The following is a 21599-nucleotide window of genomic DNA, read 5'->3' on the forward strand; positions in this document are numbered from 1 at the left end:
CCATGTGGGTCATTCCCCATGTGGGTCATGCCCCTTGTGCGTCATGCCCCATGTGGGTCATGCCCCATGTACTACATGCCCCATGTGGGTCATGCCCCATGTGGGTCATGCCCCACGTGGGTCATGCCCCATGTGGGTCATGCCTCATGTGGGTCATGCCCCATGTGAGTCATGACCCACATGGGGCATGACCCACATGGGGCATGACCCACGTGAGGCATGACCCACATGGGGCATGTCCTACATGGGGCATGACCCACATGAGGCATGACCCACATGGGGCATGTCCTACATGGGGCATGAGGCATGACCCACATGGGGCATGACCCACATGGGGCATGACCCACGTGGGGCATGACCCACATGGGTCATGACCTACATGGGGCATGACTCACATGGGGCATGACCCACGTGGGGCATGACCCACATGGGGCATGACCGACATGGGGCATGACCCACATGGGGCTTGACCCACGTAGGGCATGACCTACATGGGGCATGACCCACATGGGGCATGACCCACATGGGGCATGACCCACATGGGGCATGACGCACGTGGGGCATGACCCACATGGGGCATGTCCTACATGGGGCATGACCCACATGGGGCTTGACCCACGTAGGGCATGACCTATGACTCACATGACCCACATGGGGCATGACCCATATGGGGCATGACCCACATGGGGCATGACCCACGTGGGGCATGACCCACGTGGGGCATGACCCATCTGGGGCATGACCCACATGGGGCATGACCCACATGGGGCATGACCCACAAGGGGCATGTCCTACATGGGGCATGACCCACATGGGGCATGACCCACGTGGGGCATGACCCACATGGGGCATGACCCACATGGGGCATGACCCACGTAGGGCATGACCCACATGGGGCATGACCCACAGGGGGCATGACCCACAGGGGGCATGACCCACATGGGGCATGACCCACGTGGGGCATGACCCACATGGGGCATGACCCACATGGGGCATGACCCACGTGGGGCATGACCCACGTGGGGCATGACCCACATGGGGCATGACCCACGTGGGGCATGACCCACATGGGGCATGACCCACGTGGTGCATGACCTACGTGGGGCATGACCCACATGGGGCATGACCCACGTGGGGCATGACCCACATGAGGCATGACTCACATGGGGCATGACCCACGTGGGGCATGACCCACTTGGGGCATGACCCACTTGGGGCATGACCCACATGGGGCATGACCCACATGGGGCATGACCCACATGGGGCATGACCCACATGGGGCATGACCCACATGGGGCATGACCCACATGGGGCATGACCCACATGGGGCATGACCCACATGGGGCATGACAAAAGTGGGGCATGACCCACATGGGGATGACCCACATGGGGCATGACCCACGTGGGGCATGACCCACATGGGGCATGACTCACATGGGGCATGACCCACGTGGGGCATGACCCACTTGGGGCATGACCCACTTGGGGCATGACCCACATGGGGCATGACCCACATGGGGCATGACCCACATGGGGCATGACCCACATGGGGCATGACCCACATGGGGCATGACCCACATGGGGCATGACCCACATGGGGCATGACTCACATGGGGCATGACCCACGTAGGGCATGACCTACATGGGGCATGACCCACATGGGGCATGACCCACGTGGGGCATGACCCACATGGGGCATGACTCACATGGGGCATGACCTACATGGGGCATGACCCACATGGGGCATGACCCACGTGGGGCATGACTCACATGGGGCATGCCCCACCGCATGACCCACATAGGGCATGCCCCACCGCATGACCCACATGGGGCATGCCCGACCGCATGACCCACATGGGGCATGACCCACGTGGGGCATGACCCATGTTCATCTACGTATGAACCTACTGTGTGTAAGAAATTAAAACAAAAAGCGAAATAAAGTTAATGAAAATATGAAGAATGTAAGTAATATTTTTCATCAGTAATTCGATAAAATATAATTTCCGTTACGCTTTGTAGCGACGTTTAAAAGCTTAAAGGGATTATGTAAAATTTAATTTTAACAGTTTTTTTTTTGCAAAATGTTTAACTAGGAGCTTTAAAGATTAAATTTCTAAGTACATGCACTTACTTATATAGAAGATAGGAGTATATACATTTCAGATGGTTCTCTGCCATAGAAGATTTTTTTGTTTTTAATACTGGGGGGTAATTACGTAATTTTGAAAAAGATAATCGAATAGAATAGACGATAATCGTTTCATAGTTCGAGAATCTTTAAAGCTATTTTAAATCATGCCTGATTTAATATTTCCTAAACAGTTTATATAAATAAAAGTTTTCATATCCTTGAAAGTCGTATTAGTATAGGTGAGCTTGTAGTTGCCTCTAAGTCGGGTGGCCGAGGTTCGCCTCCCGGAAATGAAATTGTTTTTTTATTTCTAAGTACATGCACTTACTTATATAGAAGATAGGAGTATATACATTTCAGATGGTTCTCTGCCATAGAAGATTTTTTTGTTTTTAATACTGGGGGGTAATTACGTAATTTTGAAAAAGATAATCGAATAGAATAGACGATAATCGTTTCATAGTTCGAGAATCTTTAAAGCTATTTTAAATCATGCCTGATTTAATATTTCCTAAACAGTTTATATAAATAAAAGTTTTCATATCCTTGAAAGTCGTATTAGTATAGGTGAGCTTGTAGTTGCCTCTAAGTCGGGTGGCCGAGGTTCGCCTCCCGGAAATGAAATTGTTTTTTTATTTCTAAGTACATGCACTTACTTATATAGAAGATAGGAGTATATACATTTCAGATGGTTCTCTGCCATAGAAGATTTTTTTGTTTTTAATACTGGGGGGTAATTACGTAATTTTGAAAAAGATAATCGAATAGAATAGACGATAATCGTTTCATAGTTCGAGAATCTTTAAAGCTATTTTAAATCATGCCTGATTTAATATTTCCTAAACAGTTTATATAAATAAAAGTTTTCATATCCTTGAAAGTCGTATTAGTATAGGTGAGCTTGTAGTTGCCTCTAAGTCGGGTGGCCGAGGTTCGCCTCCCGGAAATGAAATTGTTTTTTTATTTCTAAGTACATGCACTTACTTATATAGAAGATAGGAGTATATACATTTCAGATGGTTCTCTGCCATAGAAGATTTTTTTGTTTTTAATACTGGGGGGTAATTACGTAATTTTGAAAAAGATAATCGAATAGAATAGACGATAATCGTTTCATAGTTCGAGAATCTTTAAAGCTATTTTAAATCATGCCTGATTTAATATTTCCTAAACAGTTTATATAAATAAAAGTTTTCATATCCTTGAAAGTTGCCTCTAAGTCGGGTGGCCGAGTTTCGCCTCCCGGAAATGAAATTGTTTTTTTATTTTCTGTAAGTCAACAAACGTCAATAAATTAATAAACGATAGCTAAATATGTCTCGTTTTTGGAGAAATTGTTTTGGAAATATTGAATCAGGCATGATTTAAAATAGTTTTAAAGAATCTCAAACTGTGAAACGATTACCGTCTATTCGATTATCATTTTCTAAATTAAGGAATGACCCCCCTGAATTTATCGTTAATGACACAGCAAATTTCAACTTAAATTTGTATACAGAAACGTCAAAGTAATCGTGTACAAATTTTACAAAATTTTCAAAAAACTATAATTTTATATTAAAAAAAATATTTCAATTTTGAAAAATCAAGTTTTTGAAAAAAAAGTCGATGAATTTCATCAGAATTTCGTGTTTTACGTGTCGAATAATATTTAATTAAAATGGCATACAAGTTTTTTTTTGTTAATGTTAGAAAAATTGTATGTGTAAAAAATTATCTAAAAAAAAAAATTAATAAAACGATTTCAATTTTTTTTTCTAATTCTTTTTTTTTTTTTAATACAAGAAATCAAATGGGATACCTACTGGGTTTTGTGCATAATATAATTTAACAGTTGATATATTTTTTTGGAATTTTATTTTATTACTGTGTATAGATACTAATTTTATTTCTATTTTTTCATTTTTAAAAATTTGTAATTATAAAAACCTTAGTAAAAAAAACCTATGTTATAAAAGAAATATAATGGCATATCTCGTATGGAAGTTGAGTTCGATGAAAATTTCTTTTTATAGGTAGGTATATTTAAAAAGAAGTTTTCCTTTTTTTTTAATTTCTTTTCAAATCAAATAAAAATTATTTTTTATATTTTTTTAAACATTACAGAGCCTTAACATTCTAATCATTCAAGTCGTGAATTGCATTTTAATTTTATATAAAAATTCTGAAAAATTATTTTTTTTTAAATTGCTACTTCAACTTAAAGACGGGAACAAATTACCCTTTCTATGTCCATTTTTTGAGCTATGCTTTTTGTAGCATCATGTGCTAAATTTACCAGAATGAATAAAAATGTTCCACATACGCCACAGTGACCAGGAATGTTGTATTTCTAAAGCTTATAATAAGTAACCTTGTTTTAAAACTGTCGAACACTGCTCAACTTATACCAAATTGACTTATAAATTAATGACGGTTTAAAATTTTTTTTTTCGGCTACGAGTGGATTTTTTTTACGGACACCCGAAAATTCCGCTCTCGGTTTAAAAAGACAGAATAGTGCCTAAATTAGATTTCACTATATTAGATATTATTCAATTTAATCGATAAGTAATTTTTCCAATTTTCCATATTTGTCCAAAAGCACAAAGATACTTCTGGGCTACTGTTACTGTATTTCTTAAAAATTTAATTCAAATAGCCCACAATAAAAATGTACACGCGCATTCCACAAGTCAATCATGCTTACTCAACAAACTTAAGCCCCTCAGCAGCATGCCATATTAAATCATTATTCTTTTCATAAATTTATGTTTTTCTTTTCATTTAATCCTCCTTAAAGTCTATTTATGAATTTTAACAAAAGAGATTTGTTTTCGAAGTTGATTTGCTATTAAATCCTGTGTAAATATTTTGTTTGTATTGTCCACCAAATTATAAATTCATTGTTTTTCCTAATGATCCTGGCACATACAATTTTGGTTGAATAAATTAACTTATTTATCCTTAAACAGACAAAAAAGTAAGCTTCAACTTTACCAATTTAAATATGCAAAAAAGACAACAACAAAAAAACCATTTCCACACTAGAAATGGAGATATCATTATCTAGAAACTCTTACTTTACTTGTTTGGACATTGAGTCCAGACGGAGCTTGTTACTGCCATTGGCAATATTGGTATTATGTTTGAAAAAATGAGAAAAAAAAAGTGAAAAATAAGAATTGTAAGTAAGAATTGGCTTCATGAAAGATCTTATTGGATTAGGTACAGCAAAGCTCTAGAGTACATGACGGTCAGGTCTTGCTGAGCTATACTTCTATGCTACTTGAAATTTCTTCCTCTTTGGCACTCTATACAAAAACACATTTAGATTATTTATGAATGCAAATTCGTGCTCTCGAAATTCCATTGTTGATTAAATTGATTTCATGATGAAAGAAATATTACGAGACACAGTCAAGAGGTTATACGAGTGGCAGTGGGTAGGTAATGGAATTTTCTCAATTTTTCAATACATAGGGTGTTTTGGATTTTACTACAGGGTAGTGAGATGTTTTAAACGTAGTAGTAGGTTTCTTACATTTTTTGTAATATTTCATGAAAAAAAATAGTTATTTCGATGGACAGCCATGTCAGGGCTCTGGGTTCAAATCAAGCTACTGCCACCTTAGTATTTTGAACTAGTTGGCAAAGTCTCTAAGATTTATTATTGTCATTTAAAAATGCATCTCCGACTCCGATTAGTCGGCCAGACTCTTGATATTTTGTAGGCTCTTTATATTGTTGTAAATTAATAACACGCACACAAGAACGGTTGAGAGTTGTAACCATGTTCCTAGATGGGGTCATTGCTAACAAATTAATTTTTTACAATTTTTGTAAATTTTCCAGTAAGTTTAAATTTTTAAAATTTTGCATTTTTGTGTTGTTGTTAAATTTTTATTTCCAAAACTTGGAATATGAAAAACTACGAACTGTAAAAAAAAACACCCTGTTAACATGTAAAACTGCCAAACATATTTTTGCGTTTTTTTGTAATTGTAGACCGTAGTTGTAAGTAAGTAGGTATATACACAACTCTTCTAGAATAACCTTTATCGTGGAATGAAATTTTTATTATTGTACTTACAAATGTGTTTAACACAGGATAAAAACGTTCATCTATTGAACCAAACGATGAATGCTGCAATGGAAATGAAACAGTTTTTTTTTTTTTTCTTATTATTTTTTTTTTCTGCAAATGAAAAGACATCATATTTATTTTTTCAATGAATTTGTAAATATCTTTTCATTTCCAATAGAAAACATATTTTATTTGTGTGTCAAGTCGAAAAAGAGTTGCGATTTACCTATTTTCAAAGAAATCAAATTTGCTAAACGATATTTTATGAATTGAAAAAATGTTGAAATAGATTTGATCATGTTAACATCTTTATGTTTGATTCTTTCTTCTTTTTTATCAAATATTTATTTTGTATTAATAGTATTTCCAAGGAATTCTGAATATTTTTTATTCTGAATAAAGTTTTTTATTGACAGTAAACGTAACACACTAGAGGCGACTTGACACACAGTAATAGAATTTTGTAAATGGAATCTATTGTGATTTTGATATTCAAGGAGCCACTAGATAATACAGCATAGATGTGGCATGCGGATGGGTGATTGCTGCATTCAAGAATTTTGTTTAAGGTTTATTGTATAGAATTATATGTAGGTATAGTCTATTGACTATACCTGTACCTAAAATTTAATTGCAACTGAAAAATATTTACATTGAAAAAAAATTTGTTGCAACTAAAAATATTTTGCATTAAAAAAAATTTTATTGCAAATGAAAAAAATTTACATTGAAAATAAAATTTTTATTGCAAATACAAATATTTTGCATTGAAAAAAAATGTCTGCATTGAAAAAAAATTCAATGCAAAATATGTGCATTCAATTTTTTTTTAATACTCGCCGAATTCAATACAATTTTGGCTATTATAGACCATACATAAACTTAAAATATAATATTAAAGATAATATAAGGCCACAAAGTCAAATTTGTAAGAAAGTCGACGAGTATTAAAAAAAAAAATATTTAATGCACATTATTTTGCATTGATTTTTTTTTTTTCAATGCAGAAAATTTTTTATTTGCAATAAAAATTTTTTTTCAATGCAAAATATTTTTATTTGCAATAAAAATTTTACTTTCAATGTAAATTTTTTTTATTTGCAATAAAATTTTTTCATTGCCTTTTTGGAAACAATTACTGAATTTGCTGTCTCTTCGAAAAAACACCCTTTCACTCCAAATTATTTTATGAAAACTCTTTTTTCTTGCTTTTTATCCAAAATGCAAAGTTTTTACCAAATTTAATTCGGGTGGAACATCAATTTGCATAATGCATATTCGCAATACCTATATAGGGTATCATTATTTTTAGTAATTTTTTTTTTTGAAAAAACCCACATTAATTATCTCTACACCGAAAAAATATATATTTTCAAATGAAAAAAATTTAGGTATATAGGTAGACTTCTTTTATTCGTATTATTCTTAGGTCAATCGTATTGACCTTATTTTGATGTCATTAGATTCAGCTTTTTTTTTACGTTCACCCCTTCACTTTTTTCCGCCCGAGTAAAAATAGAAATTGAATTTTTAAATAAAAAAATAAAAAAAGAGTGTGTGTACACATGTACACGCGACTGAAGTTATACTTCTCATTCAGTATTATGTAAATGAATTTCATTTGATATTTTTAATTTCTATTATTAAGTAATTAATCCACACTTAGGCCCATTTGCTCATACGGATCATAAATTTGATTCATAGCTAGGTCGAACATAGCTCTTATTTTTTACTTAGTTTATTCCAAGTTTCTAAAAAATATTTATGTTCAACCTAGCAATGATTTAGTTTCATGCTAGAAATCCCTGGGAATTTTAATTCAAATGTCAAATAAATTTTAAATTTAATTATTTTTCATGTTTTCTGAATTTTTTTGATTAAATAATAATAAATGTGGTTAAATATTGAATTGTTTGTGTGTGTCCTTTTATCTTTTTTGGGAAAATTACTACACTCAAAAAAAAAAACTGGTACCGGTGACCAGATTTCCCGCTTAATTTATCCAGAAAAAGTGGTTTTTAGATTCCTACCAGGCGTCTTGGTAAAATTTACCAGAAAAGCCTGGTAAATTATACCAGGAGATTTTTCGAAGAATTCCTGGTCATATACACCAGATTTCTGGTAGAATATACCAGGAAAGTTTTTTTTCCTGGTAAAAATTATACCGGGAAGAATCCCAGTATTCTGGTAGAATATACCAGGAATATTTTTTTTTTCCTGGTAGAATTTTCCCCAGTATTCCTGGTAAAAATGGACCAGAATTCTGGTAGAATATACCAGGAATATTTTTTTTTCTCATGGTAAAAAGGAACCAGAATTCTGGTAGAATATACCAGGAATATTTTTTTTTCTCCTGGTAAAATTTTACCAGAATTCTGGTAGAATATACCAGGAATATTTTTTTTTCTCCTGGTAAAAAGGAACCAGAATTCTGGTAGAATATACCAGGAATATTTTTTTTTTCCTGGTAAAATTTTACCAGAATTCTGGTAGAATATACCAGGAATATTTTTTTTTCCTGGTAAAAATTTAACAGAATTCTGGTAGAATATACCAGGAATATTTTTTTTTCCTGGTAAAATTTTACCAGAATTCTGGTAAAATATACCAGGAATATTTTTTTTTCCTGGTAAAAATTTACCAGAATTCTGGTAGAATATACCAGGAATATTTTTTTTCCTGGTAAAATTTTACCAGAATTCTGGTAAAATATACCAGGAATATTTTTTTTCCTGGTAAAAATTTACCAGAATTCTGGTAGAATATACCAGGAATATTTTTTTTTCCTGGTAAAATTTTACCAGAATTCTGGTAGAATATACCAGGAATATTTTTTTTTCCTGGTAAAATTTTACCAGAATTCTGGTAGAATATACCAGGAATATTTTTTTCCTGGTAAAATTTTACCAGAATTCTGGTAGAATATACCAGGAATATTTTTTTTCCTGGTAAAATTTTACCAGAATTCTGGTAGAATATACCAGGAATATTTTTTTCCTGGTAAAATTTTACCAGAATTCTGGTAGAATATACCAGGAATATTTTTTTTCCTGGTAAAATTTTACCAGAATTCTGGTAGAATATACCAGGAATATTTTTTTTCCTGGTAAAATTTTACCAGAATTCTGGTAGAATATACCAGGAATATTTTTTTTCCTGGTAAAAATGTGCCAGAATTCTGGTAGAATATACCAGGAATATTTTTTTTCCTGGTAAAATTTTACCAGAATTCTGGTAGAATATACCAGGAATATTTTTTTTTCCTGGTAAAAATGTGCCAGAATTCTGGTAGAATATACCAGGAATATTTTTTTTCCTGGTAAAAATTTACCAAAATTCTGGTAGCATATACCAGGAAATTATTTTTTTCCTGGTAGAATCGACCAGAACTTTGGTAGAATATACCAGGAATATTTTCTTGGTAAAATCCACCAAAACTTTGGTACTTCCTAGGGTTAGAATGGTTATTTATTTAGAATTTTTCTGTTTTGCTTACCATTTGATTCAAGAAACTCTGAAAAAACTATTACAAAAATGTCCATAAAATCGCAATCTAAAAATCCAAAAACCAATCCATAAAATTAAAGAAAACATAAGCCTTTTTATAATTTAAATAAACAATAACTTATTTTATTCAAATAAATTAAATAACATAAAAAAGATAACTTAAACTAAATAACATAAGATAGTTAACTTAAATTAAATAAGTTAAATAGTTAGCTTAAATTAAATAACATAAAATATGTTAGCTTAGATACAATATTTACAGAATAATGGAAGTTATAGAATAATAAAAGTTATCTCACTCTGACATCTTACGAATTTTGACATTCAGTTGAGTTGAGGAATCGCAAAAGGCTGCGTGCTTTGGCATTTGTGGCTGATTTTTCGATTTGGTAGAAATAAATATCTATGAATTGCCAAAAGTTTTCACATGGCTTCGGATACGCCATGTTAAAGGTGAAAAATGTTTTCAGGCAAATATCAATGGCACGTTCAATAGTTAACATCTTAAAATGTGTGTTGTCGAAATCTACGTGAACTTCTTCAATTTTCGTCAATGAACCAATAATTGATATTACCGGTGGCTGTGAATTTGAACTGTTTGCAGCTAAAGCATTTTGATATTCCTTGTAATCTTGAGGGAGCGCAAACAATCTTATCGACGCTTCTTGACTATCTTTCACAGTGTAGCGCTTATTGTTATCACGTGCAGTTGGTGGCAGTAGATAGTGCAAGTGCATGAACACCATCGCAATCATAGTATCTGTTCAAGAATTGAGAATTTTGTTATTAGAAAATAGGTAATTTTGATTTATGTTTTATGCTGTATGAAATGAAAAATTGTCAAATTTATGAGAATAATAATTTTTCAAAGTAGCTAATAATAATGTTTTAATCAAAATTATGACCAGTTAAATTATTTTTTTTTTTAATAGATTTTTTGTTTTCTTTTTCTGTTTATTAGGTCCTCAAGATGTTAACTGAAACATAAACAGATATTGTAAAACAAAGCTTCAAATTTCAATGAAGTAAACCAAGCATTCAATTTGTGTGCTTGGTTTATTCAATCATAAAGACACAACTCAAGAATTAGAAGATGATGCCCCAAAGGCAAAGGACGATGCTCAAAAGACCTAGAAAAAAACCAACTTGTTAACTGCTTACATATTTCCTTTTATATTTGAAAAAAAAAGAAAATATTTTTTGAAGGAAATAGAAAAATTAATTATTTTTGAGTTTTGTTAATAATGAATTTAAGATTTATTCAAATGTTTGAACAAAATACAAAACTAAGGAATTGTTTAGCGTTTAAATTGCTCAACAATTCTACGTTTTACAATAATTAAAAAAATAAGAACCTGTTATATATATCTGGGCCTTATCGCCATATAATCGTAAGTGGCATAGTCAAAAAACTTAAAAAAAAGAAGATTATTTGGCAATAAGGCTCCGTTTGTAATATATATAGCTAATGTTAATTATAGTTACTCTGAGTGACTTCGCACACATCTGCTTGACATTGTTGATTGAAATCGTGCAACATATTTTTTAACTCGATGTTGGTTATTAATTTTGGGAACGCGTATTGCAGCATTAAATTGCAAAAATGGGCTATTTTGGTACCCACCAGAACATCATCTTTATTTGCAAACATTCTGTTGAAGTCCGATTCGATCTAAAAAGAAAGTTTATTTTTAAAGTTAAATTAGAAAAAAGCTATTTTTTAACTAAATTTTTGTTAAAGTGGCTAGTTGACAACTAATAATAATAGAAAAGTAAATGGATAACAAATTGGAGGAAGGGTCATGCAAGAAAAGAAACCTTAGATACGTTATCAATGTATTCTAAAATCTGATTTTTGAATTATGGTTTTCATCAAAAACCGAAAAGAAAGTTTTTGATAATTAGGATTTGAGTAAAAGAAAAAAATCAAATTCGGAAGTTAAAATTAATGGAAATCATTTCATTGAAATAATATTGATAAACTACATATTAAATTAAGAAAGCATTATTTAGTTATGAAAAAAATTATAAAACTAAAAACTATAAAAAATAAATTAGGACCAATTATTTTCTTACATATTCATAGCCATTCGGAAAGTTCATGAAGTGCCATTTTTCATAGAATTTTTCCCATTTAATTGTCTTATCGTTAGCCTTTTTGAGATCTAATTGGCGAATATTGAAAGTTTTTGCCCATGCATCACTTTTTTCCTGAGCGTTCATTGTATGATGATCGTGCTTCATTTTTAGAAGCAGCTTTTCTTGTTCAAAAGTATTTGGTTCCACCGGCAAATCATCGATTTTCTTTTTTTTATTATTGTGGTCCGCAAACAAACGATTTATTGAACGACTTTTTCCTCGATAATTATGAAATTTGTTTGCAAGCATTCCTTTAGGATTTTTCATGCCTTTTTTTGTGCAGTAGTAATCCAACTATGAATTAATGAAAAATAAAAAAAAAATTAAAAGGGTAACAGTTTCTAATTTCTTACTGGATCCTCATTGAACACCAACTGTATTTCATCTGAAAGCTTTATCAAATCGTTCGACGAGAAATGTACGTTATTTATTCTGGCGTAACTCAAAATTGTGTCGGTGAGCAACTTACGAACAGATTTATTGTCTATGTTTTTATTTTCGTCATAATAATCTTTAATTGTTTGTCCATCTTTACAGTTTAAAATATCTATCAAACTTTTGCTCACTGATGCTGTGGTAGAAGAAGGTGACGCTACACTAGTCGTTGGTGTAGAAACTAAAGACGGAGTATTAGATAAAGATGTATACCGTTCGGTTTTCCATTGAAACCACTTATCAAAGAAAACAATCCTACTTGCGGTTGTTATATTTAAAGTTTGTAAAAACCTCTTCATGAAAAATTCGTTTGCCACTTGCAACACCGGTACAAAAAGATTTTCATCTGAAAAAGTAGTTTTTGGTTTTTATTGAAATATTTCGACTTCAAATCAGAATTCTATAGTTACCAATAAAAAGTTGGTGAAACATATTTGGGATTTTCCATTCATTCAAAAGAGTTTTGAGAGCTTCCACCTCATTGTCATCATCATTGGAGCAATAAGAACTTATCAATTCTGTGAATGAAACGTTTTCCACACCTGATTGATCATCTGATTGCTCTTGAATACTTATTGATTTGTTATCTGGCGATGACAAATCATTTAGTAATAATTTACTGTCATCTCGAACCAAAACGTAATTTGTAGTCGATAGAAGTACTTGACTAGATGGGATAATGTTGACCGGTGTTTCTGTTTGTGGGATAATATTGACCGGTGTTTCTGTTTGTTTCAATTCACTTATCGTATTTTTCTCCACAGGTGACGTTGAACGTGATTGTGATTCGTCCATTTTTTTTAAATTTTGTTGGAACTGGAAGCAATGGGAATTTCTTAATAATTAATATATTATTTTTGGTCTTATCATCATTAAACCACGAGATATTTTATAAACATTTATTGGAGGACTTTTGCAATTATCTATTCGTAGTAAATGATGAGATAAGTATTGAATTGGTGTAGTGGCATTGCCAATTTCGATTGCAGCGTAGTGTTTTCGATAAGCAATTATTTGAACACGTTCGCATACTAAATACGGAAAAGTTGGCTCGGAAAACTTAACTACCTCTTTTATACGAAATATATACGCATTTTCTATTGCATTATCGAGACATTGTGAAATGAAGTAACCTTTTTTAAATAGTTTGCCGTAATATACGCATTGTGAGAAACTTGAGAAATCTGAGTGGATTCCTTGACGTACTTTGTAATCATTTATCAATTCAAAGTGGGAAGTATCAAGCATGTGACAATCAGAGAAAGTCACAAGATCAGAAGAAGTCTCATTTAATATCGATTGTGCAAATTTTAATTGAAATTTAATTGATAATGTGAGTGGAATGTTCTTTCGACAGTTAATGACTCGCGCATATTTCTTGAATTCCTTATGTTTGGCTTCGAATTGGAAACACCAAAAATTTCGCGGCACGCCCGACATACGAAATACCAATGGGTAATGCACCATAAAATGATGTTTTGGTTTAAGAGTATCCTTGAACAACTTTACATAGTCAAGATGGTGTTGTCTTATAAGTTCAGCAAGGTGATCAATCATGTCATTCGAAATATTGAAATCCAAAAGAATATCTATGATTTCTACGAAATTTAAGAAGAAAATCCAGATTTCGTCTTTTTCAGGAATACGATCGGCTACAATTAGGGGAAAATGATAAACAAAAGTCATCATTTCACGCGCGGTTTTCTTTAAATGCATATTTTTTAAATTGTCATTCGTAATTGGTGACTGTGAAATGTTTCCGATCTCAATTTCTCCGTAATTAAACGAGTTAATTCGGTCGTTGAAAGTCTCCAAATTTGAGAAAAACTTCTTTTCAATAATATGTCGAATGATGTGACACATGTTATAGTGGCATACGCCCTCAAAAATATCATGCATCACATCAACTGAATAGTTGGATGTCACGTGAAATGATTTAATAGAATTGAAAACTGAATTCTCGTGTATGCCCGTTTGTTTGTAATCGTTAACAGCGACGTCTTGTTCATAATTCTCCCTATTACGCAGCATATTTTTCACTTCAATAGGCATTTCAGAAGTTTTTTTTTTTGGAAGCTTGCAAAGTCGACAAAAAAATGTACTACTGCACGAAGAAAACCCTAAGATAGCATTTAAACCCAAATTATCACCAATCAATAAAGCCATTACAAAGTGAACATTTTTTATTCCTTCAGATGTAGCTATATTAATTCCGGTTTCTTCCAAAAATTTAATTTTTTCAATAAGTGCGTAAAGGCATTTTTTATTTCCGAACGATTTGTAGTCGCGAGCTTTGAAAAGTGCAGCTAAATTAACATCAGATTTCCCCGGGATGACGGGAAATGAATAATAAATAAATGAAATAGGATCGGCGTGTGAGCCTAACGGGTTATTTATTTCCGCATCATCCATGTATAAGAAATAAGGTATGACAGTTTCACTAGATGAAAACAATTCAAGTTTTTTTTGCCAAGCTTTTCCTTTAATGAAATGTGAGATATTCGATTCATCACTTGAAATTTTTTTGATTTCTGTGATAGTTTTAATTAATAGATCATTTTTTTCAAAAGTTTTTCTGAATTGAAATTCAAGTGGGAGGAGGACCCCCGTAGTTGTATAATCTTCATGGCAATTAATTCCATTACGATAAACATTTTGTAACTCGTCATTAATAGTGAACTCTGTAGCTGCACATAAATAATCATTCAATGTCAGCCATTGCATAAGATTGTGATCAGTGCTGCATAGTTCGAATGGCTTTTCAACCGCTGCAATTAACGATGAGATCTGTAAGCGATCTTCGATCGGTCGGTTACTTTTATTAGCAAATATTTTAAAGAACTCTATCATGGGCTCGTGAATTGATTGCTTAATCATTCCTATTATTGTAGTCGCATCCTTGCGTGACAAATTGTCCATACTGTATAATTTCATAGCAAACTTTATTCCAATTTTATCAATATTAATATAATTATCATGATTATTATCATTATCTCTGTCCATATCTATATCAGTGTTCACTTGATTAAAATGATTTGTGTCAGAAGAAACTGCAGTTGGAGGAGAAATACGATAAGAATCTGATACAAATTCAGAATAAGAAGGCAAATCTGAACTCTCAACAATATTCGAGGACGACCAAAATAGTGTCAATCCATCCTTAATGTGAGTTTTACAATGCCGCGAAAAATTTGAAAAAGTGGAAGTAATTGACGTACAGTTATTAAAAGTACACCGGTAAACACCTACTCCATCTAATCGGTGAACTACTTTGAAGTGAGTCGATATACTTTTCAAGGTATCAAATCTTTGATTACAAATAAAGCAATCCATTTGTTGGTTAATCTAAAAAGAGGGTTCGTAAAAGTTGTTGTAGGTTATATTAAACTAAATTTCGTTAAAGCTGGTGTAAGTTATCTCAAAGCAGGATCTTTTAGATCGACAGAAAATTTTTTTTAATTAATTTAGACTTAAGTCAACAAGAAGGTATTATGTGTTACAAGTTTTGCTCAAGTAGCACTCAGTTTCGTTACCAAGATAAAAGGTTAACTATTCTAAGCAGTTATTAGTTATTAGTTAGACTATCAGAAGAAGAAATGTCAATATAGAAAAACTTATTCCCAGGAATAAGCCTTAACTGGGTTTTATCTAGCTATTGCAAAATTGACTCAAGTCAAAGTTAATGTTAACAATTTTGCTTTAAAACGATACCAAAACAAAATTCTAACAAACTGATGTAACTTCGTGCCTTTATCTGCTGAAAATGATTAAGACTGATCTGTCTAATAATTGTTTTAATTGGTTTTTTTTTTAATGATTTGATATTTTGGAATCTTTTAAAAAGAAGAATTAATGTTAGTTTGATTACCTATATCTATCTGTATGTTTTACAACAAGCTATACAAAGTCAGATCTATCACTTTAAATTTTGCTTTAAAACGATACCAACACGAAATAAAAGGATAATACTTTTTTTTATAAAATTTAATTATGGCTAGTTCTAGTGATATATAGTTTATTTTAGTATATCTATTAAAAAGGTGTTACTCACTATTTTTATATGTTTAAAATATAATTTAGTTTGGTCTGGCTGATGATTGTAGTAGCTGGTTGGTTTTCAGATGTAGCCGATGATTGTAGTAGCTGGTAGTATTCAGATGTCTGTTGAACCTGTTGATCAGGGGAATAAATTAATAAATTATTTAATTAATTTTTGCAGCTCAAAATTAATGAAAATTAAAATATGCTATACAAATAAGACCTTTACGTTTAGAATTTTGCATTTAAACGATACTTTAGCAAAACTTTAGATAGATTGAAATGATTTTTTAGTTAATTAAGACCGAATCTAAAAGGAATGTTAGAAGTTAAGCTCAACTATTTGCTTTAAAAGGATAATTTTTTAGTTAATTAAGGTTAAGTCGACAAGAATGTGTTATGTGCAACAAGTTTTGCTCAAGTAGCATTCAGTTTCATTAACAAAATAAAAAGTTACTTATTCCAAGTCAAGAATAAAGTTTAGAATGTTGCTTTAAAACGATACCAGAACGAATTTCAAATAAAAGGATACTATTTCTTGTTATAAATTTAAGTTTTGGCTAGTTCTAGTAATTTTTTTTTGAGATCTAGTTCTAATTGGTGCATTTGAATTTTGTTTTGTTATCAAAAATGTATATTGAGTATTTGAAATGTACAAAATCGAAAAAGAAAGCTACTTTAGCAAAACTCTAGATAGACTGAAATGATTTTTTAGTTAATTAAGACCGAATCTAAAAGGAATGTTAGAAGTTAAGCTCAACTATTTGCTTTAAAAGGATAATTTTTTAGTTAATTAAGGTTAAGTCGACAAGAATGTGTTATGTGCAACAAGTTTTGCTCAAGTAGCATTCAGTTTCATTAACAAAATAAAAAGTTACTTATTCCAAGTCAAGAATAAAGTTTAGAATGTTGCTTTAAAACGATACCAGAACGAATTTCAAATAAAAGGATACTATTTCTTGTTATAAATTTAAGTTTTGGCTAGTTCTAGTAATCTTTTTTTGAGATCTGGTGTTAATTGGTGCATTTGAATTTTGTTTTGTTATCAAAAATGTATATTGAGTATTTGAAATGTACAAAATCGAAAAAGAAAGCTACTTTAGCAAAACTCTAGATAGACTGAAATGATTTTTTAGTTAATTAAGACCGAATCTAAAACGAATGTTAGAAGTTAAGCTCAACTATTTGCTTTAAAAGGATAATTTTTTAGTTAATTAAGGTTAAGTCGACAAGAATGTGTTATGTGCAACAAGTTTTGCTCAAGTAGCATTCAGTTTCATTAACAAAATAAAAAGTTACTTATTCCAAGTCAAGAATAAAGTTTAGAATGTTGCTTTAAAACGATACCAGAACGAATTTCAAATAAAAGGATACTATTTCTTGTTATAAATTTAAGTTTTGGCTAGTTCTAGTAATCTTTTTTTGAGATCTGGTGTTAATTGGTGCATTTGAATTTTGTTTTGTTATCAAAAATGTATATTGAGTATTTGAAATGTACAAAATCGAAAAAGAAAGCTACTTTAGCAAAACTTTAGATAGACAGAAATGAATTTTTAATTAATCAAGACCGAATCCAACAAGAATGTTAGAAGTTAAGCTTAACTATATGCTTTAAAACGATAATTTTTTAGTTAATTAAGATTAAGTCGACAAGAATGTGTTATGTGCAACAAGTTTTGCTCAAGTAGCATTCAGTTTCATTAACAAAATAAAAAGTTACTTATTCTTAGTCAAAGTTAATGTTTAGAATTTTGTTTTTAAACGATACAAAAACGAAATTCTAACAAACGGATGTTACTCTTTTTTATAAATTTAAGTTTTGGCTAGTTCTTGTAATATATAGTTTATTTTAGTATATGTTTTAAAAAGGTGTTACTCACTATTTTTATCTGTTTAAAATATAATAAAGTTTGGTCTGGCTGATGATTGTATTAGCTGGTAGGTTTTCAGATGTAGCCGATGATTGTCAAAATTTTACTATTTCTTGGAACCTGTTGATTAGGGGAATAAATGTTAGCTTAATTTTTTAGCTCAAAATTAATGAAAATTAAAAAATGCTATACATATTAGATCTTACTTTAGAATTTTGATGTTAAACGATACTTTAGCAAAACTTTAGATAATAGAAAAGATTTTTTTATTAATTAAGAGCGAATCCAAAAGGAATGTTAAAAGTTAGGCTCAACTATATGCTTTTAAATGATTATTTTTTATTAAAATTAAGATTAATGTGTTATGTGTTACAAGTTTTGCTCAAGTAGCAATCAGTTTCATTATCAAAATAAAAAGTTAACTATTTTAAGTCAAAGTTAATGTTTAGAATTTTGCTTTAAAAACAAAATTCTAACAAGCGGATGCTACTTCTTTTTATTAAATCAGTTTTGGCTAGTTCGAGTAGTACGAAGTTTATTTTCGTATCTTTTAGAAGGGTGTTACTTACTATTTTTATCTGTTTTAAAAATAATTTGTTTTTCTGGCTGATGATTGTAGTAGCTGGTAGTTTTTCAGATGTCTAACCGATGATTGTTAAATTTTTGTAATTTTCTTAGAATCTGCTGGGTAGGAGATTTAATTTAAGTTCGATTTTCCATCTCAAAATTAATGAAAATCAAAAAAGCTATACAAAGACAGATCTATCACTTTGAATTTTAAGTATTTAAAATGTACAAAATCGAAAAAAGAAAGCTACTTTAGCAAAATGAATTTTAAATTAATCAAGACCGAATTCAACAAGAAGTTAAGCTCAACTTTATGCTTTTAAATAATTTTTTTTTAATTAATTAAGGTTAAATCGACAAGAATGTGTTGTGTGCAACAAGTTTTGCTCAAGTAGCAATCAGTTTCATTACCAAAATGAAAAGTTACTTATTCAAAGTCAAAGTTAATGTTTAGAATTTTGCTTTTAAACGATACAAAAACAAAATTCTAACAAACGGATGTTTCTTCGTGCCTTCATCTGCTGGAAATTATTAAGCCTGATGTGGCTAATGATTGTTGTAGTTGGTGTTTTTTTTTCAAATGATTTAAATATTTTGGAATCTTTTAGGTAGAAGAATTAATGTTAGTTTGATTACCTGTATCTTTTAAAATTAAAATAAGCTATACAGATCTATCACTTTAAATTTTACTTTAAAACGATACCAGAAAGAATTTCGAATAAAAGGATTATTTTCATAAAATTAAATTTTGGCTAGATCTAGTAATATAAAGTTTATTTTCGTATCTATCAAAAAGGTGTTACTTACAGTTTTTATCTGCTTAAAATATAAATTAGTTTGGTTTGGCTGATGATTGTAGAAGCTGGTTTTCAGATGTCTAGCCGATGATTGTTTAAATTTGTAGTTTTCCAAATGTTAAGCCGATTTTTGTAATTTTCTTGGAATCTGTTGGGTGGGAGAATTTATATTAGTTTTGTTTTCCATCTCAAACTTAATTAATATAAAATAAGCTTTACAAATGAGAGATGAAAGTTAATTTGATTGCTCATCTCAAGATTAATGAAAATAAAATAAGCTATACAAATGAAATATTACGTTTAGAATTTTGCTGTTAAACGATACAACAACGAAATTCTAACAAAATGGATGTAGCTCCCTGTTGAACGTGTCTGGTCTAAATCACCAGCAGGTTTTTGTTTTAAGATGATTTAATTATCTTGGAATGACTTGGGGTGGAGAAATAAAACTAATATTTAATTATCTAAAACAGTGACATTTTGTTGACAAGCACGCTCCATAAGAAAAGCGCATCTTTTTTTTGCAATTAGGTAGGTAATATGAAAATGTTAATTTAAAATTGGGATTGGAGATAAAATTCAATGATGTACACACATATGTACCAACGTGGTTAATGCAAATGCCCGCGTCTTTTTTTATTTGCAATTGGAGCGTGCTCGCCACTGTTGTAGATAATTAAACAAATATGTTTCAAAATGGGAATTGAAAAAAATATTCTGTAGATGTGTACCAACCTGGTTAATCCAGACGCCCGATGAAGTAGACGAAAATCATGTGCCTCTTTGGAGTTGGTCAAAATAAAAATGTAAGTTTCAAAATGGGGGTTGAAAAAAAAAACAATTCCGTAGGCATGTATGTACCAACATGATCTACATAATAAAACGCGTGCAATGTTTGCAATTGGAAAATATTACTTTAGAATTAAAAATGCGGATGGAAATAAACAATTTGTAGATACATACATATTACCAACAAGTTTAATGCAAAATTACGTTAGGCTTTGCAAAAAAAAACGCGCTCTTTTTTTTTATGTTGCCAACAGATATTATTTGAGTTTTTTTTTTATATTTAGATTAATATTGCGAACGTGAATTAATATTAGTTTGATTATGCATACATATATTTCAAACTGAACGAAAATTAAAATCTACACGAAGTCAGATTGATTTAATTTAAAACGATATAAGAAAAAAAATCTAATAAAAGTGTATTACTTACTTTTAATTATGCCTGGTCTTGCTGATGTAAATTTATGTATATGTAGCAGTTATTGCTGGTAAACGCCCGACAAAGTAGAATATTATCTTGGTTTTCACACAATTAGATTTGTAGCTTGTTCATTGTTGAAGATAATTAAAATATGAAAATAGTTATAAATGTTTTAAAATGGGTATTGAAAAAAAAAAATATTCTGTAGATATGTACTAACCTGGTGAATGCAGACGCCAAACGAAGAAGATGAAATGAAAAGCGCGTGCCTTCTTGTGAGTTTCAAAATGGGGGTTGATAAAAAAAAACAATTCTACACGAAGAAAATATTACAATATTACTTTGTTTTTATAAAGTACCTTATATTGTAATATTTTCATTAATTTTACTTACGCGAAATAATTAAATAAATTTTTCCCAACAAATTTATTGGAAAACCACGAATACATTACCGCAAATAAAAAACGCGTGTTGCTTTCCTCGATGTTTGCACAGAACTAACACACGAGTTTCAATTTTCTTTCTTCCAATACCAAGCACATTGTTCAATGGGCAGGGCAGGGTTGTTATATTGTAAAAGCTCTCTGCACATTGGACAGAAAACAGAGATGCGTAAAAGATTTAGTAGGTACATAATATTATGAAGATTTTTGTTTGTTTTTTTTTATTGGAATATTTTTATGGACTTTTCACAAACAAAATTTATAAAAAATATTGAAATATGTATTTGATATTTAGGCTTGTGAGAATTGGGTTAATTTATTTAGCTTAGAATGCTTTAACGACACTGTTAAAATAAAAAGATACATTTTCAGTTATCAAAAATTTACTCTGC

The 21599-nt window shown here is 31.5% G+C and overlaps 1 protein-coding gene and 1 long non-coding RNA gene across 2 annotated transcripts; both read right to left on the bottom strand.

Annotated features, from left to right (window-relative positions):
- Positions 1-10983: 10983 nt before the first annotated feature.
- LOC129915127 (uncharacterized) lies at positions 10984-13482 on the bottom strand. The gene is made up of 4 exons (XM_055994591.1): positions 12692-13482; positions 12200-12627; positions 11784-12140; positions 10984-11379 (listed from the first exon to the last, which is right to left on the bottom strand). Exons 1-4 carry the CDS (start codon positions 13074-13076, stop codon positions 11179-11181), a joined length of 1371 nt encoding a protein of 456 aa, XP_055850566.1. The 5' UTR covers positions 13077-13482; the 3' UTR covers positions 10984-11178.
- Positions 13483-16105: 2623 nt separating this feature from the next.
- LOC129915480 (uncharacterized) lies at positions 16106-21143 on the bottom strand. The gene is made up of 5 exons (XR_008772310.1): positions 20985-21143; positions 20774-20887; positions 19565-19702; positions 18200-18310; positions 16106-16451 (listed from the first exon to the last, which is right to left on the bottom strand). It is a non-coding gene; the product is annotated as an uncharacterized LOC129915480 (long non-coding RNA).
- Between the last annotated feature and the right edge of the window lie 456 nt (positions 21144-21599).

Source organism: Episyrphus balteatus, chromosome 3 (genome assembly GCF_945859705.1).
Source record: "Episyrphus balteatus chromosome 3, idEpiBalt1.1, whole genome shotgun sequence".
In the NCBI taxonomy this organism is placed as follows: domain Eukaryota; kingdom Metazoa; phylum Arthropoda; class Insecta; order Diptera; family Syrphidae; genus Episyrphus; species Episyrphus balteatus.

What these genes read in the sequence shown, in the direction of transcription:
- LOC129915127 (XM_055994591.1), bottom strand. Translation starts at nt 13,076, where the DNA reads ATGGACGAATCACAATCACGTTCAACGTCACCTGTGGAGAAAAATACG. An exon ending in GTTTCACCAACTTTTTATTG is followed by an intron (nt 12,628 to 12,691) that starts GTAACTATAGAA and finishes CTACTTTTTCAG; the next exon opens with ATGAAAATCTTTTTGTACCG. An exon ending in TGGTGTTCAATGAGGATCCA is followed by an intron (nt 12,141 to 12,199) that starts GTAAGAAATTAG and finishes ATTAATTCATAG; the next exon opens with TTGGATTACTACTGCACAAA.